The sequence below is a fragment of the Halichondria panicea genome, chromosome 12 (genome assembly GCF_963675165.1).
Source record: "Halichondria panicea chromosome 12, odHalPani1.1, whole genome shotgun sequence".
Lineage (NCBI taxonomy): Eukaryota > Metazoa > Porifera > Demospongiae > Suberitida > Halichondriidae > Halichondria > Halichondria panicea.
The window spans coordinates 991,417-1,017,651 of record NC_087388.1 but is presented as its reverse complement, the minus strand read 5'-3'; the positions used below and the strand labels follow the sequence as shown (position 1 = coordinate 1,017,651).

At 47.1% G+C, this 26,235-nt stretch overlaps 8 protein-coding genes across 9 annotated transcripts; 3 read left to right on the top strand and 5 right to left on the bottom strand.

The window, feature by feature from the left end:
- Positions 1-82: 82 nt before the first annotated feature.
- Positions 83-3,140, bottom strand: LOC135345137 (E3 ubiquitin-protein ligase TRIM71-like). The gene is made up of 2 exons (XM_064542495.1): positions 2,030-3,140; positions 83-1,734 (listed from the first exon to the last, which is right to left on the bottom strand). Exons 1-2 carry the CDS (start codon positions 2,834-2,836, stop codon positions 271-273), a joined length of 2,271 nt encoding a protein of 756 aa, XP_064398565.1. The 5' UTR covers positions 2,837-3,140; the 3' UTR covers positions 83-270.
- Positions 3,141-3,161: 21 nt separating this feature from the next.
- LOC135345157 (homocysteine-responsive endoplasmic reticulum-resident ubiquitin-like domain member 2 protein) lies at positions 3,162-5,020 on the bottom strand. The gene is made up of 7 exons (XM_064542519.1): positions 4,784-5,020; positions 4,470-4,715; positions 4,184-4,359; positions 3,837-4,133; positions 3,699-3,739; positions 3,571-3,644; positions 3,162-3,410 (listed from the first exon to the last, which is right to left on the bottom strand). The coding sequence occupies exons 1-7, from the start codon at positions 4,913-4,915 to the stop codon at positions 3,252-3,254; spliced, it is 1,125 nt and encodes a 374-aa protein (XP_064398589.1). The 5' UTR covers positions 4,916-5,020; the 3' UTR covers positions 3,162-3,251.
- Positions 5,021-5,093: 73 nt separating this feature from the next.
- Positions 5,094-6,011, top strand: LOC135345169 (glycine cleavage system H protein-like). Its single transcript, XM_064542531.1, has 5 exons — positions 5,094-5,263; positions 5,322-5,410; positions 5,474-5,537; positions 5,594-5,725; positions 5,779-6,011. Exons 1-5 carry the CDS (start codon positions 5,131-5,133, stop codon positions 5,871-5,873), a joined length of 513 nt encoding a protein of 170 aa, XP_064398601.1. The 5' UTR covers positions 5,094-5,130; the 3' UTR covers positions 5,874-6,011.
- Positions 5,996-11,018, bottom strand: LOC135345131 (mucin-2-like). Its single transcript, XM_064542486.1, has 13 exons — positions 10,828-11,018; positions 10,175-10,768; positions 10,011-10,120; positions 9,824-9,955; positions 8,467-9,767; positions 8,240-8,414; positions 8,109-8,180; positions 7,795-8,052; positions 7,560-7,725; positions 7,370-7,509; positions 7,156-7,314; positions 6,278-7,053; positions 5,996-6,224 (listed from the first exon to the last, which is right to left on the bottom strand). Exons 2-13 carry the CDS (start codon positions 10,434-10,436, stop codon positions 6,089-6,091), a joined length of 3,687 nt encoding a protein of 1,228 aa, XP_064398556.1. The 5' UTR covers positions 10,437-10,768; positions 10,828-11,018; the 3' UTR covers positions 5,996-6,088.
- A 79-nt stretch (positions 11,019-11,097) lies between these two features.
- On the top strand, positions 11,098-16,114 carry LOC135345132 (apoptotic chromatin condensation inducer in the nucleus-like). Of its 2 annotated transcripts, none has more exons than XM_064542489.1 (10): positions 11,098-11,252; positions 11,421-11,952; positions 12,010-12,162; positions 12,225-13,498; positions 13,556-13,708; positions 13,929-14,041; positions 14,098-14,383; positions 14,500-14,674; positions 14,730-14,893; positions 15,819-16,114. In XM_064542489.1, exons 1-10 carry the CDS (start codon positions 11,136-11,138, stop codon positions 15,990-15,992), a joined length of 3,141 nt encoding a protein of 1,046 aa, XP_064398559.1. In that variant the 5' UTR covers positions 11,098-11,135; the 3' UTR covers positions 15,993-16,114. The 2 variants fall into 2 exon arrangements, with proteins under 2 accessions (XP_064398559.1, XP_064398558.1); XM_064542488.1 differs by having other exon boundaries at positions 12,007-12,162.
- Positions 16,076-21,085, top strand: LOC135345136 (VPS9 domain-containing protein 1-like). The gene is made up of 13 exons (XM_064542494.1): positions 16,076-16,248; positions 16,316-16,391; positions 16,505-16,687; positions 17,034-17,178; positions 17,399-17,582; positions 17,682-17,810; positions 17,884-17,969; positions 18,036-18,193; positions 18,753-19,454; positions 19,760-19,998; positions 20,120-20,283; positions 20,608-20,712; positions 20,911-21,085. The coding sequence occupies exons 1-13, from the start codon at positions 16,150-16,152 to the stop codon at positions 20,987-20,989; spliced, it is 2,349 nt and encodes a 782-aa protein (XP_064398564.1). The 5' UTR covers positions 16,076-16,149; the 3' UTR covers positions 20,990-21,085.
- An 87-nt stretch (positions 21,086-21,172) lies between these two features.
- Positions 21,173-23,046, bottom strand: LOC135345148 (adenine deaminase-like). Its single transcript, XM_064542507.1, has 2 exons — positions 22,834-23,046; positions 21,173-22,739 (listed from the first exon to the last, which is right to left on the bottom strand). Exons 1-2 carry the CDS (start codon positions 23,032-23,034, stop codon positions 21,303-21,305), a joined length of 1,638 nt encoding a protein of 545 aa, XP_064398577.1. The 5' UTR covers positions 23,035-23,046; the 3' UTR covers positions 21,173-21,302.
- An 18-nt stretch (positions 23,047-23,064) lies between these two features.
- LOC135345159 (solute carrier family 35 member C2-like) lies at positions 23,065-26,165 on the bottom strand. Its single transcript, XM_064542521.1, has 9 exons — positions 26,029-26,165; positions 25,809-25,959; positions 25,681-25,744; positions 25,254-25,326; positions 25,029-25,197; positions 24,778-24,861; positions 24,437-24,612; positions 23,922-24,054; positions 23,065-23,300 (listed from the first exon to the last, which is right to left on the bottom strand). Exons 1-9 carry the CDS (start codon positions 26,125-26,127, stop codon positions 23,152-23,154), a joined length of 1,098 nt encoding a protein of 365 aa, XP_064398591.1. The 5' UTR covers positions 26,128-26,165; the 3' UTR covers positions 23,065-23,151.
- Between the last annotated feature and the right edge of the window lie 70 nt (positions 26,166-26,235).

Here is a 26,235-nt window from a genome sequence, read left to right as displayed (position 1 = left end):
CCGCTTAATTAGCCCCACGAGAGTTCCCACACATGCCCCGCCCACCTCATGCTGCGTCTATCAACCTTCAATACCTCACATGTTGAGTCAACACAATATAATTATAAGCAGCACATTCATGAACTTAGCCAAGCTAAGAGTAGATATGTATACGAGTGCATAAAATAAGAAGGGGAATAACGCAGGTCTACTGAATGGTGGTCATAAAGCAGTACAAAAAAATAATAGAAAGGGAAAATAAACGCAACACTGTTTCTGGTTCGTAAAAGTCTAAAATATTTGCACTCTTGAGTTGCCAAAGTCAACAACAGCAATCCTCCCGTCTGGCATAACGGCAATGCTGGTGGGTCGATCCAACTGACCTGGGCCCTGCCCGCCAACTCCAAATTTGCCTATAAAATGTCCATTTGGGTGCATGATGACAATTCGATTGTTTCGAGTATCGGCTATGATGTAATGTCCCATGTGATCAACGGCAATGCCTTGAGGTCTCATAAATTGTCCATTCCCAGTGCCTTGACTCCCGAGTATGCGTGCAGTCGTGCCGTCAGGATGTATGACCAAGATGTGATGAACATTGAAGTCAGATACAATGATGTGGCCGTCATCATTGAAAGCAATGCCGCGAGGAGAGTCAAAGTGTCCACACAGATAGCCCTTGTAGCCAAACTTTCCCAGGAGCACGCCATCATGACTGAAGATGAGCAGACGGTGGTTGCCAGTGTCGGTGACTGCGATCCTACCGTCCAGTTGATTGACAGCCACATCATACGGGTAGATCATCTGCCCATCGTTGCCTCCCTTGGAACCAAACATGAAGAGAAAGGAGCCGTCACGTTGGAGCACTTGAATACGATGGTTGTCCTTGTCGGCTACCACAACGTTGCCCTCACGAGTAATGGCCACTCCAGCGGGACGATTAAACTTCCCAGGACAACTACCCTCACCACCAAACGCATACTTGAATTGTCCGTTAGAATCGAACACTTGAACACGATGATTGCTCCGATCTCCAATGATAACATTTCCATGGTGATCGCAACAAATTCCCCAAGGGCGACAAAATTGACCGTTTTTCGAGCCTTCCGATCCGAATATGCTACTGACCATTCCGAATCGACCGTACTCTCTCCCACCATCGACCATGAGTGTGAATGGACTGCCCTGAATGTGCTGGCCCCGAATGGCTATGACCAGTTGATGCTCCCCCTTGAGATGTGGCCTGAAGTTGATAGAATAGGAACCATCACTGTTGTCCCTCACGTCAGCAGAGAGGACAGCTCCAGTAGGGCTGGACTTGAGCTGTACAAACAGACGTTCCCCTCCCTCCACACAACGTTCCCCCTGGCGATCCTTGGTGCAGAGTGTGACGGTGCATAAACGATGCACTCTGGGATGGTTGAGGCCTTCTCCCATGGCCGTGCAGTGGCGGGGGTGGGGGGCGGTAGTGAAAACACACAAACTCTTCAAAGCCTCTTCTGCAACAGAGTTATTTGGCTTGATGATGAAACTGTCGTCTTCTGAAGGGTTCCGATTGATGGAGCGATACTTCTGCAGGCTATTGGATAGTTTGAAGTGTGCCTCTAGGATTGCTGCCTGGCTGTTATCCATGTGTGCTGACTCAGCTTGAGAGGAGAGAGCCTTGAGTAGCGATAGATGTTCTTTGACAGTCGATATTTCCTTGCCAAGGTTTGTCAATCGAAGGTCTGCAATTGAATTGATCTGCCCAATTACCTGCGTAAGAAAAACAAGCATTTGTAATATATGAACAGCCAATATATACATGTACAAGGAACTCCTGCTCAAAGTTATAGAGTAAACAAACAAATTCAAAGTGAGGAAGTTTACACAACAACACACAAGAACAAGAGCTTCCCTACAATTGGCTTTTAAAAGAACAAGGTTAGGTACATGGAAAGTACATGTAAACAAAGGCAATCAAAGAAGATCTCTAAGGCTCACTAACCACAAATTGGCACACATTTATAATTATACCAGTAGCTTGGACTATACACACACACACAACCACCTCTTGTTCCCTCTGGTCCAGCTTGACCCTATGCTCCTGGAACACTTGTCGTACTCTCTCCACGGCAACCGTCTGTTGCTTCCCTACACTCCCACACATCTTCTGAGCATCGGCCAGGGACAGGTCCAACAGATTGATCTCCACTTCACTCTTACTCAAGAGCTGGTCGACGGAGGGTCGATAGCGAGCATAAGCCTCTGTCACGCTCACCACACTGTGCCCTGTATGGTCATTCAGAGCACAACTTTGACACAATGTAGTCAGACAGGATTGACAAAACAAAGTCACTTTGTTCTCTTCGTGAACTAAACAGTTCTTTGGAGAGTCTTCTGTAGTTTCAGAAGGGCGGAGACGATGTTGATTCTCGTGACTAGGGAGACACTCATCACACACGACAGCCTGGCACACTTCACACACCATCACACGGTCAGATTTTCCGCACGAACACGGCTCGCTTTTAATGAGAGTTACCGAGGTGAACGCATCCTCTTGGTCGTTAAACACATCTTCAATAACATGGAGAACGTCGGTCATGACAAAGGTGTTCTCTCCTTGAGTGGGCGGGTTGTTGAGAGGTACAGGCATCAGATTAGGAGTGGTTGGTTGCATGAGTGGAGGAAGGAGGTGGTTGCAATGAGGGCACATGCCACCCACGGCAAAACTCGCATTAAACTGAGAGTAGCATCTCGGGCAGAATGCAGGGGGAGGTCGAAATGCAAACATGGAGCTCGGTGGGGGGGCTATGGGTTGCTGCTGTGGCTCTCCTCGTGGATAGCCACTATGCTGCTGCTGTTCGACAAAGGCCATGCAATGTGTTTGGGGGTAGTAATAGATTGTTAATGTCTTGTAACTGTGTCTTGGAAAGCCTTGCTGTGTCACTGTACTGCTCTGCTGCTATGCCTTCTACTCAATTTATAGTCAATATCGACTGTACTGGGAGCTATTGATGGTGTCTTTACATTCTCTCATAGATCATCTTGTGCAGCAATTCTCCAGATACAGTCTCGCCCCTCACACAACATGTAGAGAACTGGTGTGACAACGCAAGAGGCCTTTGAACCATTACTTTAGCACCTAATACAGTCCATGGTGGTTGTCTTGATTAAACCTCAACAATGTAATTAATAAGTGGTTAGTCTCAATGAATATCATTAACTTCATCATTAACTGTCGATGAATAACACAACTGACAATGCAATGCACATGTTAGCAAATGGCTTAATTAATTGGCTTGCAGTTCTGGTCTCTGGTGAGGTACAAGGGATGTAAAAAATGAGGTAACAAATACAAACATAGTCGCTAGTATTCCTTGTCTCTGTTGGTCTTGTAGTTCTTGTGGCTGTGGCTGTGTGGCTTCCGGTGGTGCAGCTTCTTGAGGTACCTGTAAAGAGGATGGAGGATGGTAACTATCAGTAGGGACATCTTTCAGTCACAATTAATGATGCGTCTGGGAGAGCTTTGAGAAAATATATATTGGCTAAGGAATTTGAGGGTTCTCAAGGCAAATTAGCAGAAGTATGGTTACTCCTACACACACATACCTGTTGTTCTTGTCTCTCTCCTGCCGCTACTTGCTCAGGTCTGTTGAGAGGGTTCACTTCCTCCACCGGAGCAGCTAGTGGGGAGTGGGGGATAGAGGGTAATGGGGGTTAGCCAGCTAGTAACATACCTTGTCTTCGACGTCTCACAGAAAACCAACCACCTTGGTTCCTGCAGTGAGAAGAATACACACATGTACATTGTGATTACCAAAGCCTTGCAAAACAGGAAGGGGTCAATAAACAGACACAACTAACTACTGACTCACAGCAAAACAAAAACTATTCCTCCAGCAAACACCATGAGTCTCCCTAGAGAGCCAGTAAGGTAAGCCACAAGTCCAAGAAACCCAAACATGGTTGTCATATAGAGGACATCCACAAGGTCTCGCCTGTTCCCCCCTCCCCCTCCCCCTCCTCCTCCGGCCATCATACCGAGACCAGCAGCACCCCCTGCAGCATTCACTGGGACGTTATCCTCCACCTCCACACCACCCTCTTCACGGTTGAGCAGGTCAACGTTGTTGTCCACCCCTCTTTCTTCCAGGGTAGTGGGCGGGGCTTGTCTGAGGAGAACGTGTTAGAGATATTTAATACCAACTAGAGGAATGCCAACCTGTAGTATGCTTGATACCAGAGGGCCATTTGGTTAGCATACGCTTGGTTAGCATAGGCCGCTCCATAGGGTGACATATAAAACTGAGGGGGAAGTCCCGTCACTAGGGGGTGTGCCCCACCTCTGTGCCTCAGCTGGGGGCGTGGTCCCGGCGTATCCTGCTCCTGGGAGTGAATCTGTACAAACAAACATAACGAGATCAAAGTGTTTCTATGGTAATTTGGTATTATAAACTGGAAGTAACTGGGGAATTTCATGAATACCAAGTGTCTTATATAACTCGCACATGTTGATCAGGTTGGTTGCTCTCCTCTTGTACTGTATTGAGTGATGGTTGCCTACTAACAGGCTCCGTGCTTTTGGTCTCCTCTTCCTCCTCCTCTTTACTGAACACAGGGCTCGAGTGGGAGCGCTCATACGCCACTAAATGAACCACCACTGGGTCCACACCACTGGAAGGGAGGCTTTGGCCTATAGTCTGAGAGTCTAGTAACAGTCTGCCAGCATGGATGAGCTTCTGACTAGTGAGGGGCTGTGTGGACGGGGGTGAGTGAGTGAGTGAGCTGCATGAGGGTATCACTGGAGGATAGTCTGACTTACTGGGTGGGTGGGGTAGTGTCTGTAGAGATAGTTCTTTAACTGGTGGACAGTCCAGTCACTCTGTGCCTCCACACTGTAGTCACTGACAGAGCCATTGGCTGCCTTTATGCTTAATCTCACTGTAGAGCTCATTATTCTCTCTTCTTTTTGTCAATTATAGAAGTCTTTGTTTAGTACTGTACTGTACTATACTGTAGCTGTTCACCGCTGTATCACTACGTGTCACGATCATGTGAAGATGGGCGTGTCCTTTAACAACGCTCATTTTCTAAAGTTAGAAGTGGGGTCAAAGGTCATTATTAATACAAATCTGTCCGGGTTTATTTCAATATAACTACAAAATAAACATGGCAGCAGCTGTTGTGGGAAGATGGCTGTCTAAAGGGCTGCCTAGAGTGAGTCTCCTGAGGCCATCAGCCAGTGCACAAGTGTGTCTAGCTGGGAGATGGTATTCTGACGAGTTGGAGTTCAGAGAGCCTGGTAAGAGGCCTGGTTATTGTGTGTTTTGATACGTGATATCTTCGTCTCCTTCTCACAGACTCAGGGCAGTACAGATACACCACCACTCATGAGTGGGCGTCTCTCAAAGGGAACACTGCAACCGTAGGGATATCAATCTATGCACAGGTGTGTTGATATCCCTTCTGTATTACGATACCAAATTTACCAATACTGCTCTCCTCTCCACAGGAGAAACTTGGTGATGTCGTGTTTGCTGAGCTACCTGATCTAGGACAACAATTGGAAAGAAACGGTAGCTACTATGATTCTAAGGTGACCATGTTCAACCATTGCTCTCCCCCCTCCCAGAGACGATGGGTGTATTGGAGAGCGTTAAGGCTGCTGCTGATATCCATTCCCCTCTGTCGGGCACCGTGGTTGAGATCAACTCAGAACTGGAGGATGCCCCTGAGCTAATTAACGAGGACCCCTACAACAAAGGTGGCTGCTGCTATACTAAGAGTGTGTATGTGTGATGACATCATTGCTTAAAGGTTGGCTACTCAAGTTGAAAGTATCAGGAGAGGAGGAATTTCACGAGTTGATTGACAATAAAGAATACAAGAAATTTCTCGAAGAATCAGTATAACAACAAGAATCAGTATAACAAACCATGCTCTAGTAGTTATTCATGATCTGTATAATTGTTAATGCTGTCAAGCGTTTATGTCATTTTGTGGTTGATCTATCATGCAGTTGAATATGTTGTCATTACATTTGAAACAGATGTGTTCAGTACATGTTGAACAATAATTATGCAGCATGTGTAATGGGATAAAACTGAGATCACAACAAAATGCGAGACTAAGGTTTGTGGGATTCCCCTCTAACAACCACAAACATTTGGTGTTTAGAGTCAGTTCTCAGAGCCACAATGCCACTGTACTTGCCGGGCATAGCGGGAGTAAAGTGGATGGGCAGTCGAGCACACTGTCGAGACCTAGGGTGAAGGTATAGATAACATGACATCACATGATTAAGCACGTGACATACCCTAGTTTAAAGGAGCGATGGTCGACAGTGAAAGGTAGTGCTGGTTTCAGTACAGTGAACACAGCCAGCGGAAGATCTCTGTTGCAGACTTGAACTTTGACTGTGGAGCGGGTGTTGAGTGGAGTGGGCGGAAACAGTACCTCTTCCTCACGAATATACACACTGCGTCGATGGGCATTCTCCTGGGAGGGCTGTGAGTACTGTGGTGTGGGATGGGAGGGCTGTGTGTGGTGGGAGGGCTGTAAGTAGTGTGATGTGGGGTGGGAAGGCTGTGAAGGTGGTGTGTGGTGGGAGGGTTGTGAGGGGGGTGTGTGGTGGGAGGGCTGTGAGTAGTGTGGTGTGGGGTGGGAGGTCTGTGAAGGCGGTGTGTGGTGGGAGGGCTGTAATGGGGGTGAGGAGTGAGAGGGCTGTGAGGGGTGTGTGTGGTGGGAGGGCTGTAATGGGGGTGAGGAGTGAGAGGGTGGTGTGGGGTAGGAGAGCTGTGAAGGGGGTGTGGAGTGAGAAGGATGTGAGGGCTGTGAGGTATGTGTGGGGTGGGAGGATAGTGAAGGGACTTCTGAAAGCCATTGAGAGATTTGCTTGGTCTTGGGAGAGCCACTCATACTCTGAAGAGTTTTGTTGTTCCACGAGACAGTCCTCTGTTTTGAGGCTGGAATAGCCACGCCTCTCACGTTCAGGTTGTAGTCAGGACCAGAGGGGTTGACGTGCAACTGTAAGGTCATCTCAGAGGTCACAGGGTCAGATATCGGAACAAAAGTTACATCCACGTAAGATTCCTATAAAATGGACAGACAAGGTACGCAGTAAATATGGCCAAAACCACACCAAAAGAACGATGGCTTTGGCCCTACTTTATAAGCTCAATACGTGTATCACACCTGTCCTGGTTGTATGGTGAGAGTGTGTGGAGAGAGTAGGAAGAGTGTGGGATGTGAGGTCTTGGCAGTCACTGACAGAGGGATATTGCCAGCATTCTTGAGGGGAACTCTCTCAGTCTTGGTCTGACCCACTAGACAACTCAGGGTGAAGTCATTGCCCTGTAGAGGAGGCATTGTACAGGTATACTTAGCCAGTACGTGTGTGTGTACATACCTGGAATGATCCTGGAGCCAGTAGTTTAGCCACACCTACCACAGCGCGTATAGGCAGACTGGTTACACTGTGTGTAGCGTGTACACTGTCCAGAGCTATGTCCAGACTTCCCTGTATCTCCAGTGGAGGTCGAGTGGTGTCTGTAACAGGCAAGAGGTTAGACTAATACACACAACCACACAGACATTACCGCTATGGTAGAATTTTGGGGCTGACAACTCAATGTGAAGGGGGTGTGGCTTGTTGTGAGGGTGTGGAGGTAGTGAGAGTGTGACAGAGTGAGGGTGTGCCCGTGGGGAGGGGGGTGAGGTTTGACAAGCATCAGCAACAGTGAAGTACATTCGATGGAGAGGATCCTACAATGACAACATCTCAACACATAATCAAGCTAATACAGTAGTAGTGTAGTCATAATTATGAATTACGTTACAGTTGATGGTGATCTTGAGTGGTAGTAGTGAAGAACCAGCATTGCTTAGTTCCAGGGGCAGCCTAACAACAGATCCTCCTACCACTGTACCATAGTCCAGTGACTGAGAGGAGGGCATGGTGAGTCGTGGGGCCTCAGCACATCCACACAGCTTGACAGTAGCTAGAGGCTCCTCAGCACTGGACACAACCAGAGATCCTTGTAATGAGACAACTCCATTGTATACTCCCTCCGCTATAGGGGCGAAGGTCACCTGTACGGGGATAGGGGGGTAAATACATGAGCTGTATATACAGTGATGAATCACACCTTTACACGTTCTTTGCAGCCAGGACCTACAAACAGGCGCTGAGTCAGCGTAAATACAGCGTCTGTAGAGACCTGCAACACACATGTTTACACTCACAGTGATCTATTACGCACACACACACACACACAACCTCTTGTCTGTCCCTTGTCAGGTGAGCTACTAGCAGGGAGACTTGTATCCAGCGGTCCCCTCTATTGCTGACGTCCATCCACTGACACTGGCTGCTCCCCACACACACAACACTGTCGAACTCCAGACTCTGGCACACCTCTAACCACTCGGGGGGAATTCTCGCAACAGGAGGCCTGTATAGAGAAGGTGTGATAATTAAGATACAGGATGACTTTGATAGTGTACCTTTTGGGTGAGGGGCTGTGATGGGCTGCCGTTGTGTGGACAGTGGAGGTGGTGTGGACAGTTTGAGGGGGAGTATGGTTACTGTGTGGAGGTGGGGGTGGGCTGGTAGTAATGGAGATATCTGGTGAGTTACCAAGAGGTTGCGATCGCAGCAGAGCATCAATATCCAGACTGCCATTAGGTGCCATCACTTGGTGAGATTGTTCACAGCTCCCGGAGATGGTTGTACTGACACTGGAGAGGTTAGTATTGATTGGTGAGCCATGACTAATCACATTATCCTTCTCTGATGTCACATGACTGGTATCGACCGTTATAGTCGTAATGCTCTCATCAGTAGCAGTGGTGGTGAAGGATGGTTGGTTGCCGATTGACGTTACCTCGAATCCCAGGGGGAGGTAGGCTGAGGCGGGCGTGGCCAGCGAGTAGGGGGCTTCTGGCGGGAGAGAGGAGATGGCTGATAGCTCTGGGAACACTAGTGTCGAGTCCTCTGGCTGCAAGTACTGTGGGGAGAGACGGAGAGATTGGCTGGTTTCAGGGTGGTAAGGTGTATCTTTAAGAGAGAGTTGTTCCATTTGTAGATACTGAGATGGTAGGCCATCGACAGAGTTGCCAGTTGGAGTGTTTTTATCGGAGGGGGGTTGTTCCATTCGTAGATACTGTGATTTTAAGCCACCGACAGAGTTGCCAGTTGGAGTGCTTTCATTGCAGGGGGGTTGTTCCATTTGTAGATACTGCGATGGTAAGGCACTGACAGCGTTGCCAGTTGGAGTGTTTTCATTGGAGGGGGGTTGTTCCATTTGTAGATACTGCGATGGTAAGGCACTGACAGCGTTGCCAGTTGGAGTGTTTTCATTGGAGGGTGATTGTTCCATTTGTAGATACTGAGATGGTAAGCCACCAACAGAGTTGCCAGTTGGAGTGTTTTCATTGGAAGGTGGTTGTTCCATTTGTAGATACTGAGATGGTAAGCCACTGACAGAGTTGCCAGTTGGAGTGTTTTCATTGGAGGGTGGTTGTTCCATTTGTAGATACTGAGATGGTAAGCCACTGACAGAGTTGCCAGTTGGAGTATTTTGATTAGAGGGGGGTAGCTCGTTATGAAAATACATAGAGGGGAGCCCCTGGTCTAACGAGGTTTGTTCGGAGAGGTCCAGTCGTGGTGGAGTTGGTGGTGGTGTGGAGTGAGAGGATAGAGCTGGAGTTAGGCCATCAAACACTATCGAGGAGGATTCCTTTGGTGTTGTGTCTGTAGCAGTGGGACTGACTATCACATGACTTGGTGTATCATTGAACAGAGGCTGTAGAGGGAGGACATACGTAACAGCCATGCTGTAAACTATGAGAGAGAACTTGCCCTTTGACTGGGAGACAGCTCCTCAGATAGCTGCCCCATTTGGTTACTCTTCTTATTGAAGTAGGAGTGGAGTGAGAAGTCACTTTGGGGACAGGCACTGGTAAAGGAGGTGAGGCGAGAGTCTGATGGCGTCTGGAGTAACAGAGACATACGTACACTAAAGTGGTGGGTGGTAGGGGGGACTCACGAGTGTGGCTTTGTTGATCTTCTCCTCTTGTTGTTCCAGCTCATGTAAGAACGAGGCTTGGTCTTGCTGAGCCTCAAACTCCTCCCCTCCAAAACTGCCGGGGTCATAGTCTGCAGGGGTTAATGTCGTACCTAAACACAGTGACTAGTACAAACATGCCCCACCTTCGAATGGATTATAGTGGCCATTGGTTTTACTATCACTCAGAGTGTGTTGCCCTGGCAATTGTGTAAAGGAGTGATCTGATTCGTCGGTCAGAGTGACATCAAGTTGCGCCAAGTCTCCAGCACTCAACGCTAGCTCTCCCTCCGATGAACCACTTTCATCCAGCTCAGACGAGAGAGGTGGGGCAGCAGAGATCATCTGATCGAACGGAGGATTAAATACTGGTGCCTGATTAGACGAAGGAGGATGTAACGTTGGCATTATCTGATTGGACGGAGGGATGTTAGACGACCTGGCAGAGGTGGCCACACTTAATCTCAACTGGAGACCATCTCCATTTGGGGAGCTGAGGAACTGAGACACGCCACTGTCTAGAGGAGAGTCGTATTATAAAGGACTGAGCATGGCTGAATCACCCTAGCAACTCGCCTTCCATAGCGTCCAGATCTAGTATACCCAATGATTCTGATAGTCCTGTCTCGTTAGGTGATTGGAGCTTCCTGTCGTTGTTAGCTGCATCGTTGCTAGGCAACAGTAGCGGAGGAGTGTTGGATCCCACACTACCCAGTGAGAGTCGACTAACCACGTCTGACCTACAGCATGCACAGCAGTACACACTCTATCTGTGTGCTCATAAAGTGTACCCACTCACTCTATGCCCTTGGCCCTCCTGAGGGCTCCGGGAGGCTTGAGTGCAGTAGAGAATGCATAGGGGGAGCCTGGAGCCGATAGGAGGGTTGCATCCAGTCCATAGTGAAGGCTTGTCATGTCTCTAACAGCTACCTAGTTAGTGGCTGGCTGGATCTAGAAAGTGCACTCTTTGCATTCGGATATTACCGTAAAAAGTCTAATAAAGGCGCCACAAGATGACCTTTGATCTTCAGAGTAATTTGTCTCGCGTGACTTTCTTGGGATTGTCATATGACCCGTACCCAATAACAGCGTGGAGTTAGAAGTGTAATGGCAGCTAAAGCTTATGTCGTGGCTATGACCGTCTCTGAGCTCAAGGAGGAGCTCAAGCAGAGAGGCCTGAGCACCAAGGGGACCAAGAAGGATCTGAGAGATCGCCTGGAGCAGGTGAGCGGCAGGAAACACTCACCGTGGTGGTGGAGGCACTGTACACAATGCATATAAACCCATGCATGCATTTTAAAGCATACACAGATAATGTGTACACGTAATGTACATGTACTGGGCTCTAGACATCCACCTCACACTGTATCATCGTCCACACTCACTGTACAGGCTCTGTACGATGAAGAGCTGGACGACCCTGAATCAGAAGCTGAGTCTGATAGTGGCCCCGGTGTGTATAGCATGGGAATGGCTGCCGGAGGCTTCAACTTTGAGGTACCTCCCGAGAGCTTCATTGCCGAGGAGGACATACTTGCTGAATACGATGAATCAGAGTCAATGATTGTATCAGTTCAGCTCAGTAATCGAGATCGACTAGAGGTGCATCCGTGTGGCAATGCGTCTAGTCGAATGGCCGTAGGTGTGGGAGATCGTACGATTGGCGATGGGAGTTTGAGTCCAATGATAGTAGCCATTGAGCTGGGGAACAACTCGGCAGAGGAGGCGTTGGGAGGTGTGGCTGATCGTCAGTTAGACAGAGCTCTTGATCCTGTGAGAGTGTTGGAGGATGTCGTTGCCGAGAAGGGAGGACAGACGGCAGGGGTCAATGGCACTGTCCCAACGTCCAATCAGATTGATGCAACACAGTCGAATGTTAAACCAACATCTCAGGGTGGTCCTGCGGAGTCAGCAGCTAAACAATGTGAGCTAATAATTATTATTGTGTAATTAATGTACATGTAATGTATCACTGCAGCAGCTGTCATCACTCAACCAGAGCCCTCGATGGAAGTCAACCCTGTCCAACAAGGTGCTGAGGAGGTGCCTGCTACAGAGGAGCCTCTAACACGTGTTGAGCAGCCGACAGACGAACCAAATGGTGTTATAGACACTTCCTCATCGCCTGATGATGGTAAGAGCCAGTACTCTACTGTACATGCATTTATGACTCTGTACTGTTTATTGTCTGTACAGGTGTTGCAAAAGAAGATCCATTGTCACCAGTGACCACTGCGCCACCGTCTGATGATCCCGCTATCCCTATAGATTATGTGATGACAGAGAGGACTGTTGAACAGCCACTCGTTAGCCAAAGGGCTACTGGCATGTTGGATGATGGCATGCTATCGAAGGCAGCGGCGAAATATACTAGGGAACTAGTGATGAAACAAGCTGATGTGGAGGAGCTAAAACACGAAGATGCACCAATTAACGTGACATCTGCTCTAGAGGAGGCAGAAAATAACGACACAGAGTCACAAGCACCTAGCAATAAACTTGAACTCACAATCGAAGCACAAAAATATACCACCGCTGACACAGAAATCACTGAAGATGCCGCCAAAAAAGAAATGGAAATCACACCAACTGAGGAAGCACCAAAAAATAACACACAAATCACACCAACTGAGGAGGCAGCAAAAGATGACACACAAGTCACACCAACTGAGGAGGCAGCAAAAGATGACACAAAAATCACACCGACTGAGGATGCAGCCAATGGCAAAACAGAAACCACCGAGGAGGCAGCAAGAAATGTAACTGACTCTACAGTGAATAATGCACCAAAAGTCGAAGAAATGGATGTTGATATGATGGAGGAGGCAACAAAAGATGAGCCTGTTTGTGAAAACATTGCACCAAAAGAAGATTATATGGAGGCATCAAAAGACGAAACTAAAGCCATAACAATGACTGAGGAGGCAACAAAAGATGAAACTGAAATCACAGCGACTGAAGAGGCAACAAAAGATGAAACTGAAGCCACAGCGGTTGAGGAGGCTACAAAAGACGAAACTGAAGCCACAGCGACTGAGGAGGCAACAAACGACGAAACTGAAGCCATAATGACAGATTCTGAAACTACAGCGACTGAGGAGGCTACAAAAGGCGAAACTGAAGCCACAGTGACTGAGGAGGCTACAAAGGACGAAACTGAAGTCACAGCTACTGAGGAGGCAACAAAAGACGAAACTGAAGCCATAATGACATCTACGGTGACAGAACAATCTGAAACCACAGTGACTGAGGAAGCAGCAAAGGAGGAAAGTGAGGCTGTCCCAATGGAAACGTCTCAGATGGATATGGAGTTTTCGGTACATGTCGAGGAAGATGATTTCAGTGAGTTCCCTAATGACAGCAACTCTGTAGCAAAGAAGAAGTCACATGACCAAACTAGAAGAGCACAGAATAAAGTATCACATGACCAGGCGATAAAAGGGAAGAGGAGCAGACAAGGCAGCAGATCAGTAGGTCCCTCATAATGTCATTCTCACACTACTAAACCTCTATACCCCCCCCCCCAGGATTCTGACTCGTCCACTGTCAAGAAACGTCGTATTTCAACAAGCACTCCCTCAGCTGCGACCACGCCCATTGACCGTAAGAGGAAGTGGGGCTCTGGACGGCAACGCAGCAGCAGTGGGTCAACCCCTGCAATCAATTCTGATCTCATTCAGGTAGCTCAACAGTTTGTGTATGCAGTTAGGGATGTGCCCACACTAGTCCGTGGTGGTCGGTACTAACCACCTCTAGACAAAGTAAAACCACCACTTTTATGTTCTGAAGGCTAAAAAAGGCAAATTTTGTGTGTTGAACTGAAATTGAAAATTAAGAATGCCACCACTCGCAAAATTTTGGGCAGATCCCTGTCAGCAGTGTTTTACTGTATTGTTGCAGGACATGATACCAGCTGAAGTTAGCCAGCTAGTGGAACTGGGTCAGTTGGATTATGACGAGACGGAGGTTGTTGAGAGTGTGGAGGAAGCTTGCCCTGACACGAAGGAGAAAGAGTAAGTGTGATAGTGTCCTTGTGTGTCTATAACACCACCACCATCACTCCCTCCAGAGAAGAGCAACGTAGAGAGGAGCAACGTGCTCTCAAAGAGATGGAGACTAGACAACGAATAGAAACTCGTCTCAAAGCCAAGAGAGAGGCAGAGCTTGCTGCCAAGCAACAGCAGCGTAGACGTACCCCACCTCCTTCTAAACAGGCCCCTAGTCGTATCCTTCATGTGGAGGGTCTCACTCGACCGTTCACCAAGGAGGAGTTGAGAGAGCTACTGAGCCAGGACGGGACACTGCTGCAAGAGGCCTTCTGGATAGACAAGATACGCTCACACTGCATTGCTGTGGTGAGTGCATGCACCAGCTAGTAAGAGTTTGTATCTGTTGTACATATAATGTAGATATGTAGCCTTACTAACTAGTGTACTGTTTGTATATTGTGTTGTTCTCTCTACCGACCTAGTATGACACCAAGGACATTGCCATGGCAACTAGGGAGCGTGTCCACGGGATTAAATGGCCGACTACTAGCCCCAAGTACCTGTGTGCTGACTTCTTGTCCCCTGGAGAGGTGGGGGGAATCACTGGAGGACAGCTGCTCATTCAGGAAGAAACTAACTCAGAGCAAGAGGGCAAGAGTGAGTCCTTCACTGTATGACACACCACTTGTCACACTCTCTATCTGTCTTGCAGTTGCTGCTGTGGGGTTGTCATCACCCCCTGCTGTAGACCCACCTGTTGTTATGGATACAGTAGAGAATGCCCCCTCGGTTAAACCAACTCTGCTGTTGGATGAGCTGTTCAAGAAGACCAAAGCTTCTCCCTCCATCTACTGGCTGCCTCTCACTGAGTTACAGGTGTGTATTGTGTATTGTGTGTAATGTTGTCCACAGTGTGTACAGTGCAGCAGTGTACAGTGTACAGTGCAGCAGTGTACAGTGTGTACTGTGTGTACAGTGCAGCAGTGTACAGTGCAGCAGTGTACAGTGTGTACAGTGTGTACAGTGCAGCAGTGTACAGTGTGTACTGTGTGTACAGTGCAGCAGTGTACAGTGCAGCAGTGTACAGTGTGTACAGTGCAGCAGTGTACAGTGTGTACAGTGTGTACAGTGCAGCAGTGTACAGTGCAGCAGTGTACTGTTGTACAGTGTGTACAGTGCAGCAGTGTACAGTGCAGCAGTATACAGTGTACAGTGCAGCAGTGTACTGTGTGTACAGTGTGTACAGTGCAGCAGTGTACAGTGCAGCAGTATACAGTGTACAGTGCAGCAGTGTACTGTTGTACAGTGTGTACAGTGCAGCAGTGTACAGTGCAGCAGTATACAGTGTACAGTGCAGCAGTGTACTGTGTGTACAGTGTGTACAGTGCAGCAGTGTACAGTGCAGCAGTATACAGTGTACTGTGCAGCAGTGTACTGTGTGTACAGTGTGTACAGTGTGAGCTTTGTGTATTAAATAATAGTGTATTTTGTATTGTGTATTTTGTTGTATTGTGTGTGCAATGCATATACTGTGTGTACAGTGTGTACAGTTGTGTGTGCAGTGTGTACTGTGTGTACAGTGCAATGCATGTACTGTGTGTGCAGTGTGTACTGTGTGTATACAGTGTGTGCAGTTATGGATATGGATTGAGCACTGTATGGATCGGTACTTCCTTTTTTGCAAGTATTCTGTTTCTTAAGGGAAGCCTGCTTCCTGGTATTTAGCTTGTTGCAACTGTACAACTGCCTTTACTTGTAACTCTGTTGTGACTATTGCTACACACCCACCCCTTGTGTGCAGGTGGCTGAGCGTGTGGCCGCTGAGGAGGAGAGGGAACGGGAGAGGGAGGCCCGTCGGGCTACATGGATGGCCCAACGCAAGCAAGAGGAACAACAGAGGGTCACAGGTCGTGGACAGAGGGAGAAACGAAATAGACATTCTCGTAGTCGTAGTAGGGACAGACGTCGACGGTAGCCATAGCAACCAATCAGTATACAATTTTTGTGTACCTCTTCCCCTCTTTTATAAATATCGTCTATTTAACTGAAATATTCAAAAAAAATATTGAAGTGATAGAAATTTTACCTAGAAATTGACATGACATAACTAGGTACAGGTATCTATAGTATACATGATGGCTAGTAGACGGGTTAACAGTGGGGAGCAACTGAGCACAGTAGCCACGCTCATCAGTGAGGCCCAGACCCTGGACGCTAACGGAGATGAGCTGGTGAGTGCATATAGTACTATAGAGCAGTGGGTCAACTATGACTGTGTGTGTGTGTGTGTGTGTGCAGGGTGCCTACAGACACTACCTCTCCTGTGTGGCCCAGATGGCTCAGACACTCAGTGGTGACATCCAGGCCAATCAAGGTCAGTGTAGGGCCCGTTAATTACAGTAAGCTTGGACATTGTCCGTTTAATACGCTATACAGTATTATTATAGTGTGTATGATGGTTGATATTTGCATTATTAACCCCCTCAGGTCAGGGGACGTTGCCTGAGATACGGTGTGTTCAATTGTTTAAGATGGCGAGGAACTGTTTGGACAGAGGAGAGAAGATCTACACCACGGCTAAACAAGAGCAGCGACCATTAGCCCTGTTTCGACTGGCCTCTCCATCACCGACCGTCTCACCCACACTGCTGACTTCTCCAGTGGATAACGGTAAGGTTGAGAAGAGGGGGGTATTGGTGGTAGAGGGGGGTATTAATGATAGGGGTATTAGTGGTGGAGGGGGGTATTAGTTGAGGGGGGCATTGGTGATCCACAATAAGTGGAGTGAAAGTACATGTAATTACTACCGTATTGTATGATGAGGAGGACATTGGGTTAGTGGAGGGATTATAATGATACAATTGCTCTAGTTTCACTATCTCACAACTAGCTAGTCGTGTTGCAGTGGCAAGCAGGTGTGTGTACAGTGTGTGTCAATGTTTATTGCCTGACTGTTATCACAAGTGTGTACTCCCAACGTGTACACACAAACAAACACTTGCCTCTTACATACTAGGGAGTTTCCCCAGACCTCTGGAAAAGTTCAACACATGGCCTCACAGTTTGGGTCCCCCACAGAGCAGTTTGGTCAACACTCGCGCTGTGGTGGGGAGAGAGGGGAGAGAAGGGGGAGAAGAGCAAGCCCCTCCCAAACAAACAAGGTACTGCAATGTACCCTTTGCACGGTATTTTGTCACACTTGTACTTTGAGACAGTAATTGAAGCTCTATCCTCATTCATTGTGCATGTACATGTAAATTGGATAACTCTCAGTTTACATGTAGTCACTGATTCTGCATACATGGATTTTATTTTTCCTCTGTTGTGGTTGACTGACCCCCCCCCCCCCTCTCTCTCTCTCTCTCTCTCTCTCTCCTGCAGTCGTATTCAACATCAGTTGTCATACATTGAGAGGGCTAAGTTACGTAATGCTCACATGATGGAACAGTACAAAGCCGTGCTCAGAGAGTCTCGCTCCACCAACAACCTCCCCTCAGATGTACGACTGAGCATGCTGCGACGACTGGATGAGAATGTGGGTGTGGCAAAGATCAAAGAGCAAACTGTATCCTCCTCCTCACCCTATGACGGGAGACATGTGTACCGTGTGTGTGTGTGTGTGTATGTGGTTGCATTATAGATCCTTGACCCACTGGCTGCACAGATTGCTCGTAAACTAAGAGAGAGAGAGTTTAGATTGGCACAGGAAGCTAAGGGGAAGAGCCACACCTCCTTGACCATCCTCACTATAGATGAACTCTGCGACACCATCACCAGCTACGAGCATGGCAAGGTACCCCTCTACTGACAATGAAATATCCTGTTTCACCCAATTTTGTGCTTTACTCTCCTATAATATCTTATAGAGTGCCACCAGTAATATCAAGGCCAAGCTCAATACAGCTGGCTCCAACGCTGACCAGATCTACTCAACAGTAGCTGAGATACTAGGGTGAGCATGCAGTGATATACTAGCAATGCTGTTCAATGACAGTAATCAATCCTCTCCCCCACATAGCATGAGTGAGCATCCCCTGGCCAGACTCCTTGCCGAGGGGCAGTACAACGTGTTTATGATGCTGCAGCCGCTTGTGGCTGCTATTGAGAAGGCTGGTGGTCTGCCACACCTCGAGATACGACTGGACAACTGCAGTCTAGACAGAAAGCCCTCAGATGGTTAGTATAATTATAATTATAGGCTGTACAGAACCATTCCTAGCTGAAGATGGGACTAGAGTCGTCCCCAAGTTGACTTTCTTTTTCATTGGAATGCTAGAAAAATCGGCCTAGGGACAAGACAAGGCTGCTGCTAGCTGAGTAAGCTACAATGTACCAAACACATTGGTAGGCTATACAGAGCCATCAAATTTAGCTATAGCTGCAGCTGACATTGGTAGGCTGTACAGAGCCCTCAAGTTTAGCTCTAGCTGAAGTAGCCTCGATCCCCGCTTGTGAAGGAGGCTATAGCTGAAGCTGACATTGGTAGGCTGTACAGAACCACCAAGTTTAGCTCTAGCTGAAGTAGCCTCGATCCCCGCTTGTGAAGGAGGCTATAGCTGAAGCTGACATTGGTAGGCTGTACAGAACCATCAAGTTTAGCTCTAGCTGAAGTAGCCTCGATCCCCGCTTGTGAAGGAGGCTATAGCTGAAGCTGACATTGGTAGGCTGTACAGGTTTAGCTCTAGCTGAAGCTGCTGTATTAGGTGACTACAATACATGGTACCACCCCATGCAGATGCACCCAAGAACACTGCTGACTCCATTCCAGCAGTGAAGTCGTCAGTTCTCGAGGAACACCAAGATGATGATGATGATGACCTTTTAGACCTTCTGACAGAGGACGACGAGGACCTCCTGGCTGAGTTGACCACCCCCCACAGTGCCAAGACCTCCCACAGCGAACCTTTGTACCATGTCCTGGAGTCACCCAATGAACACAGAACAGAGAGCCTTTACCAAGACTTGGAATCTTCCACACAGACAGCTGGCAGCCTTTACCAAGACTTGGAACCCTCTACACAGGCAGCCGGCAGCTTTGACTTCACCTCTAATGCGGCTTATGGAACTGTAAAAAAGTTGAATGAAGAAGAGGAGCCTCGCTACGTGTCTCGTGATCACATGACCTCGTCTGGTGGAGCCGTCTACACCAATAGCCATCAGGAACAGTCTCAACAATTCTACAGTGTCCCACCCTCTAAATCTCCTCTTTACGAAAAATTGGATGATCTCAACGTCAATAGCCATCTGTACGAACCTTTGGATTGTGTGGAAACCACTGATGGTGGACTATTGAGTCGTTCAGTGGAGCCAGTGTTCCATAACCTCCCACCTCTCGTATGTGCTGCTCACTATGGCGATGAGTCATCTCTCAATAAACTATCAACCACTGCCGAATCTGTTGTCAAGGAGGCAGTAAAGAGCATAAGGAAGTTACTGGGTGAGTGGCTGTATATCATTGTACATTTACACTAAGTTTTATGATCCGTAAGTTTATGTTAGGAACGTCCAATTTTAAACTAAAAATGCGTTTTAGGAGTTCTTTGATATAATAATGGTGCTTAGAATCAGTGATTGCTTTCGGGGCCAAATTGTCCATTTTATGGAAAAAAGGCCTTGATGTTCGCTTGTGTCTCTGTCCTTCAGGCTGTATGGCCATGGTCTAGCTAGTTGGCGGTACTATATACATGTGTTGGATTGTACACATTCTGTATGTAACCAGCGGTAACCCCATCCCTCGTTTAGACACGCTTGAGGAGGTGTTTGGAAAGTGCTACCCAGTACTGAGCAGTGGAGACAATGCCGAAGTGGTGGCCTCAGTCCTGGAGGCCAATTTTTTTCCTGGCATTCTGCAACCACTGACTTTAGTCTATCGCTGTAAGAACTATCGGGAGGAGTGCTCCACGGCAACAAACATGTGCCAGAATGTCAATGCCACACCCAAGGACCTCGCAGTGCGTGACAAGTACTGGCTCATTCAGCAGGTGAGGCCGTTATCTACGTACATGTAGGTACATGTATATACATAGTTGTTATTATATTGTTAATTTTCAAGCTCTGAACTCCTACCTATTTTAACTCTGGCTCTTTAACCCCTTTGTGCAGACGTACGCTCCGTATGGTGAAGCTATAGATGAGTTAAGAGGTGTGCCCTCTCACACTAGCCCCACCCCCAAACTCAACGGCCTTGTGAGACTAAGCAAGAGGATTATCCAGTGTATTACTGACTACCACCAGGCACAGGGAAACACGGCAGTTGACACTGCAGTGTGAGTGTTGTGTGCATATCACTAGCATTATTTTACTGTGAAGTGCGTGCTATATACCGCCAAGGGCCGTCTTCGGTGGTCGATACATCCTTGATACCGTATATCGCGTTTCGAATGTGAATGACACTGTACAGTCCAAGCCTTATTATATTTCTAACTATTATGAATTGCATGCAATACATGGGAAATGACACGCTCTTTCGATTGCGAATTGCAAGGATTTGAAAACCCAATGTACTGCACTGTACACACAAGGACAGCTGTGTGTGTGCATGTGCGTGTGTGCATGATGTTTTGTGTGTGAGTGTGTCTATTGTTCCTCAGAGGAGTGGACGATCTTCTGCCTATCCTGAGCTATGTGATTGTCCGCTCTGGTCTACCACAACTGGTGTCCGAAGCTGCCATCATGGAGGAGTTCATTGGAGAGGGGTGAGTGGGCGGTGGTTGTCATGTGATACTAGCTGGCTTACTCGTATATTTAGAGTGTGTGTGTGTGTACTTAGTTTATGTAGTGTCCGGTGGAACGCAATGGGACTGTCCCAGGGAAAAACCCTAGAACCATATAACTAGTATATACACTGTGTTTTGTTGTATTGACATTCACTGCCACGCCCCCTCCCTCTGCAGGTACATGCGTGGAGAGGAGGGATTCTGCCTGACCTCTTTTATGACTGCACTCAAATTTGTGGCACACATGTCTAGTTAACCCCTTCAGGACTGTTTTTACTCATTTATCATGAATAATGCTTTTGTGCAATTTTAGTTTTTATAGGTCATCATGATCATGCTAAATTTTACTTGACATCTGTTAATCAACAAGCATGTGTACAGTGTATACTCAATCAAATAAGTGCACAACGAGACACAACTAATTAATAATGATGCTAAACAGTAGCAAAAATTTAATAATAATTAATGCATGGAATAATTGCTAAACAGTAGCAAAAATTTAATAGGTAATAAGCATGTAATTCACCATCACTGAGTTCACACACATAATAGTCCATATAACACTAGTTCTACAAAGTGGCTCTTGCAGTCCTTGCAGCCATGTCCTCCTCCACCAATCTCACTGCCTCATCAGCACTATCTACAAACGTCAGCAGGGCCACGTCCCGAGGATACACAGCTCGTGAGGTATTGAACTCTCCCAGACACTTCTCCCAGGCCTCACGAAGAAGGTAGATCTTCAGAGGAACTCCTCCAAAGCCGGCACGCACGCAAGCGGCATTCCAGGCAACAAATAGTTCTGTCATTGTTCCAATCGTACCTCCAAACACAACAAAGTACTCACTCTCCCACAGCATTCGGTCAATTCGTTCCGTTAGACTTCTTGCTATTCGGTCGGCACTGAGGTACTGATTTCCAGCGTGATGTCGTCCGGCAAACACCCGGGGGGCTAATACTCCAACGCTGGCTGCGCCTCCTTCACTGGCTCCTTTGGACGAGGCCTCCATTAGCCCACTATAACCACCAGATACAACAGCATAGCCTCGAGATGAAAATGCCTTGGAAAATTCGACACACGTTTCGTATTCCACACTTCCAGAACGTGGGGCACGGGACCCAAAGAATGTCACGGAACGGGATGGAACCTTGTAACCCATGGCAACACAGACACGATCAACTTCTCGCAGATAATGTTGCTTGTCCACTGGCGATAGAAAAGTTGCATTGAATGAGTTACGACAGATTGTGTAGACATCTTTCTCAGTTAGACCACACTCGCGAACAGTTAGTAAAAAGTTGTCAGTTATGTAACCACCAAAATAGGCAGGATCATCAGAGTTGATGGTGACCTTTAACCCCTTGTCAAGCAGCTCCTTGGTAACATTTCGACCATTGAAGAATCGGGAGTTGACTTGAAGCTTATCGTTGGATAGAGGACATGTTGTTAGGGGAATTCCCTCGTTCACAAGTCGTTTCATGAGTTCCTCATTATTAATGCACTGCACACCGTGGTCGATCCTGGCCACACCCAATATATCCAATGCCTCGGTGATAAAGGAAGGACCCACCTCCTCCCCAGCGTGAGCGACCAGCTTCAATCCGAGACTCTTGGCTTTCTCATACACACGTTGGAATTTGCTAGGAGGATTTCCCTCCTCTCCGGAGTCTAGCCCCACCCCCAGTATTTTGTCTAGATGAGACTCGGCTTGTGTCAGAGTGGTGAATGCTGACTCCTCTGTTAGATGTCGCAGGAAACACATTATGAGACTACCTCGGATACCATAGCGATGGTGACCGTCAACAAGAGCTCTATGGAGACCATTGATGATATGAGCAAACGAAATTCCTCTCTCAGTGTGGGTCTGGGGGTCAAAGAATATCTCAGCAACGTAGACGTTATCGACGGATGCTTGACGAAGGTAGGCCATCATGAGGTCATAAAAGTCTTCCTCCTTCACCAGCACACTGCATGCTTGATAGTAGAGGTCCAGAAAGTCTTGGAGATTCTGTAGCAAACAATAAGATTTATTCCCTGTATGCAATGCATCAAATATTGTTTAAAGAAAAAAAATGCTCATCATTGTATTGATGGAGGAATACCTTGAAGTTCTTCCTCCTTTCCTTATGTGACTCCACTGTTCCTTCGAGACTAACTCCATTCCTCTCGGCCAACTGAAACATAAGCTCTGGCTCTAGAGTGCCCTCAATGTGCAAATGGAGCTCAGCTTTAGGGAGAGCCTCCACAAGCTTTACCAGTCTCTTTTCCTCCATTTCTGCCACGTGGGTGTGCTGATTGCACATGCGCAAAACAGTTACTATAAATTACTATGGTAACAGTATGTGAGCCCTCATCAGTGACAACATGTACCATTAACAAACACAAAAGGGGATGACATTGAAAAACAAGTGCCATTATAATTATGAATTGATATTGTTAGTCTGTTTTTCATAGACTACATCACTCTCATCACTGTACTCGGCAACAAAACCACGCCCATTCTTTGCAGAAGGGAGGAGCTCCATTGTGTCCTCTCGAACTTTGGACTCTGACTCCTTCTCATCTTCAACTGTTACAGTGTGTAATGTGTGTGTGGGGAGAGGGTGAGCAGTGCACAATCAATATATAACTGGAGCACTGAAGTGCCATAAAATTATAAATAGACCCATGAAAACCAGCTATTATACGATAAATGCATGTCTACGTATGGGCATTAATTCTGGGATATAGGAGTGACAACTAAACTAGCTAGAGGCATGCTGAAACTGTTGAGAAGTAGTGCATGTCTATGCACAGTAGACTAGGATCACAGCAAATTAAGCCAGTAAGAAGCCTGGAGTCTTAGAAATAATTATGGCTAGGATCAGGGATATATTACACAGCAGAGTGAGCAAAGAAGCCTTCCAAGACAACAAACCACAATCATAATTTTAATGCCTCGAATAAAGATGGTGTGTACATGTAGTATGCACGCTAACATGCAAGTTTGACAACAAAGCAAATCTGCCACTAATAACTTGTTATGTGGAGGCTATCCATGCTGTAAATGCAGTGCTATGGCAGCCAGGTGAGCAGACTCAGAACACAGAGACAGACAAACCGGCTACTATAACCCGCGGCCACCCGACGCGCCTCGGGTTAATAAAATGATGCCAATTACAGCCCCTACAGCTAAATACCAGTGAGTCACCTCTGCTGTAATAGGCCTTGATGGCCACATGCAGGGCAATGCCACTGACACACACTGCTATGCCAACCATATTGAGCGGGGTCAGAGACTCCTCCTCCCACCAGAGAGTGGACAGCGTCAATATGAGCACCTCCTACAATGCAGTGGAGGCAACAAACAAGACAAACATAATTGATGTCTATGGAGTTAATGAACTTTCCCAAATTATGTTTCTGGGTAATAACGCATTTTCTAAAAGTTATAGATGTACAGTTCGTTAAAATCACAATATACACAGTTTGAATAGACATGCCTTTCCCAACACACACACTTTCACCAACACATACAAACTATATACTATTCAGCATGCATGTACACTAAGGGATAACTGTACATGTACATGTACATGTATATAAGAAAGATTGGTAACTCCTGGCTTGTAGGATAGGGGAAAAGTGGGAAAGGAGGAGAGTAGGAAAGAAGTAGGAGAAAATAGGAAAGAAAGGGGAAGAAAATACAACTGCATGACCACACACCTTGAGGACTCCTGCCACAGAGAGAGTCAGCCCTGAGGTGTGGTAGACCAGCAGATACTCTGACACCCCCAGCATAAAGGCCATACATGCAGCAGGTAAGATGTATGCAGTTGACCAACCAAACTCCGCCCAGTCAGATGCTCGGAATACCAGCACTGATGTGCCCACATTGGTGCCTGTGTGAGTGCATATATATGAGGGTGTGTGTGAGGAGTGAGTGAGAATGTGTGAGGAGTGAGTGTGTGAGTGCATGTGTGAGGGTGTGTGTGAGGAGTGAGTGGGTGGGTGCATATGTGAGGGTGTGTGAGGAGTGAGTGTGTGGGCATATGTGGTGTGCTTACCATCAACAGGTATTGCGATGGGCAACAGGACAAGGATCATAACAGGTTGCAAATGAAACAATGTATCCACAGGATTAGACAGTCCTGCAACAACAATTAAATCAGATATCAAATATCTCTCGTTTCCTACATATTTCCTATTCAATGATTAATCCACTGATAGCCATACAGAAACCACTACACACACTTCTCACAATGCATGCCAATAACTATGTCTACTCCCAATTCTCATTATTTGATAACTCACTCACCCAACTGTTCCTTCTGGATGGTGAGCTGAGCACAACTCCAGCGAAGACCAGTGATGACTGAGGCTCCTAGGACTAGTATAAACCCCTCCAGATTAAATGCTGTCGACTTGTACGTGAACATGAGCAGTCCGGCCACTATCAGAATGACCACACCCACTACAGCTAGACGCTGGAGAGGTCAAAGGTCAGATGTTATAACAGTGAGTGTAGGTGTAGTGTACTTACAAACTTCTCCAACCGAAACAGAAGTGCAAAGAACAGAATGAAAATGAGTGCAGTCGACTTTGACATTGTATATCTGTAAATGTGTTGAGAGGGAGTGTACTCAGTAACACGGTGAGAGGGAGTGTACTCAGTAACACGGTGTGTATGGTCTGCTAGGCAGTCATAACAGCTGTCACATACTGAAACCAGGGGGAGTGGGCATAACAACACTCTAGCTGGCCTTCTATTATATACATGTATACAGGAGCAATATTGTAACTTAATTTAGCTGTGAATATCAGCTAATTTCAAGCATTTGGTAGCTACTAGGGAGACCTATATCACATGGTACAATTAAATCAAAGATTGCATGCTGACTAAATATCTTGATCAAAACAAAAGCTAGGTAAATACCCAGAGGGTGACCACTGACTGAGGGTGGACTCACAGAGACACGGTAATAAAGAGGAGGCTCCAATTGGACAGCCCGATATCCAGAGCACTGAAGACGGCTGTAGGGGGGGCGGGGATAATTATGTACGAGGGGATTATCATGCACTGCATGGATGTACCCACCAACAGGTACGATGTTCTTGAGGTAGTCTCCCCAGCTCAGGACGAGGGGAGGGGACCCACGGATACACGACCAGATCTTACGTACCAACCATGCCAAGAGGAATTTGACAATCAGATGTATCATTGTAATGGAGAGGGGGAATGGGTAGCCCTACAAGTGCACAGACAGAAAGGGCATACAAGGTTAGTGGTGGCATGAGTGAGTGTATGCAGGACTCACGGTGAGGATCCATTTGTTATAGAAGGTGAGGCTGATGGAGAATGTGTAGTAGAAGGAGACCAGGGACACTGTCTGAAGAGCAGTCAGCAGCAGGGCCATTGTGAATTTCAATATTACATTGCTTGGTCAGCTCCAGCTTTCCGTTTAATTGGAGCAGTAATAATTGTATTCATATGAAGTCATGCATTCATGTACTAGCATGCACAC

Coding starts and splice junctions, on each gene's coding strand:
- LOC135345159 (XM_064542521.1), bottom strand. CDS start 26,127: ATGGCCCTGCTGCTGACTGCTCTTCAGACAGTGTCCCTGGTCTCCTTC. Junction 25,198..25,253: donor TGTTTCGGTTGGAGAAGTTT/GTAAGTACACTA, acceptor TGACCTCTCCAG/CGTCTAGCTGTAGTGGGTGT. Junction 24,862..25,028: donor CATCCAGAAGGAACAGTTGG/GTGAGTGAGTTA, acceptor TTGTTGTTGCAG/GACTGTCTAATCCTGTGGAT.
- LOC135345131 (XM_064542486.1), bottom strand. CDS start 10,436: ATGCCAACGTTACATCCTCCTTCGTCTAATCAGGCACCAGTATTTAAT. Junction 9,956..10,010: donor AGATCAACAAAGCCACACTC/GTGAGTCCCCCC, acceptor CTGTTACTCCAG/ACGCCATCAGACTCTCGCCT. Junction 8,181..8,239: donor TGACAAGGGACAGACAAGAG/GTTGTGTGTGTG, acceptor TGTGTGTTGCAG/GTCTCTACAGACGCTGTATT.
- LOC135345137 (XM_064542495.1), bottom strand. CDS start 2,836: ATGGCCTTTGTCGAACAGCAGCAGCATAGTGGCTATCCACGAGGAGAG. Junction 1,735..2,029: donor TGGACCAGAGGGAACAAGAG/GTGGTTGTGTGT, acceptor TTTCTTACGCAG/GTAATTGGGCAGATCAATTC.
- LOC135345136 (XM_064542494.1), top strand. CDS start 16,150: ATGATGGCTAGTAGACGGGTTAACAGTGGGGAGCAACTGAGCACAGTA. Junction 16,392..16,504: donor TGACATCCAGGCCAATCAAG/GTCAGTGTAGGG, acceptor TAACCCCCTCAG/GTCAGGGGACGTTGCCTGAG. Junction 17,811..17,883: donor CCAGCTACGAGCATGGCAAG/GTACCCCTCTAC, acceptor AATATCTTATAG/AGTGCCACCAGTAATATCAA.
- LOC135345169 (XM_064542531.1), top strand. CDS start 5,131: ATGGCAGCAGCTGTTGTGGGAAGATGGCTGTCTAAAGGGCTGCCTAGA. Junction 5,264..5,321: donor GTTGGAGTTCAGAGAGCCTG/GTAAGAGGCCTG, acceptor TCCTTCTCACAG/ACTCAGGGCAGTACAGATAC. Junction 5,538..5,593: donor ACAACAATTGGAAAGAAACG/GTAGCTACTATG, acceptor CCCCCCTCCCAG/AGACGATGGGTGTATTGGAG.
- LOC135345157 (XM_064542519.1), bottom strand. CDS start 4,915: ATGAGCTCTACAGTGAGATTAAGCATAAAGGCAGCCAATGGCTCTGTC. Junction 4,134..4,183: donor TGGTATCAAGCATACTACAG/GTTGGCATTCCT, acceptor CGTTCTCCTCAG/ACAAGCCCCGCCCACTACCC. Junction 3,740..3,836: donor GGAATAGTTTTTGTTTTGCT/GTGAGTCAGTAG, acceptor TTCTCACTGCAG/GAACCAAGGTGGTTGGTTTT.
- LOC135345148 (XM_064542507.1), bottom strand. CDS start 23,034: ATGTGCAATCAGCACACCCACGTGGCAGAAATGGAGGAAAAGAGACTG. Junction 22,740..22,833: donor AAAGGAGGAAGAACTTCAAG/GTATTCCTCCAT, acceptor TGTTTGCTACAG/AATCTCCAAGACTTTCTGGA.
- LOC135345132 (XM_064542488.1), top strand. CDS start 11,136: ATGGCAGCTAAAGCTTATGTCGTGGCTATGACCGTCTCTGAGCTCAAG. Junction 13,499..13,555: donor GCAGACAAGGCAGCAGATCA/GTAGGTCCCTCA, acceptor CCCCCCCCCCAG/GATTCTGACTCGTCCACTGT. Junction 14,675..14,729: donor CTCAGAGCAAGAGGGCAAGA/GTGAGTCCTTCA, acceptor TCTGTCTTGCAG/TTGCTGCTGTGGGGTTGTCA.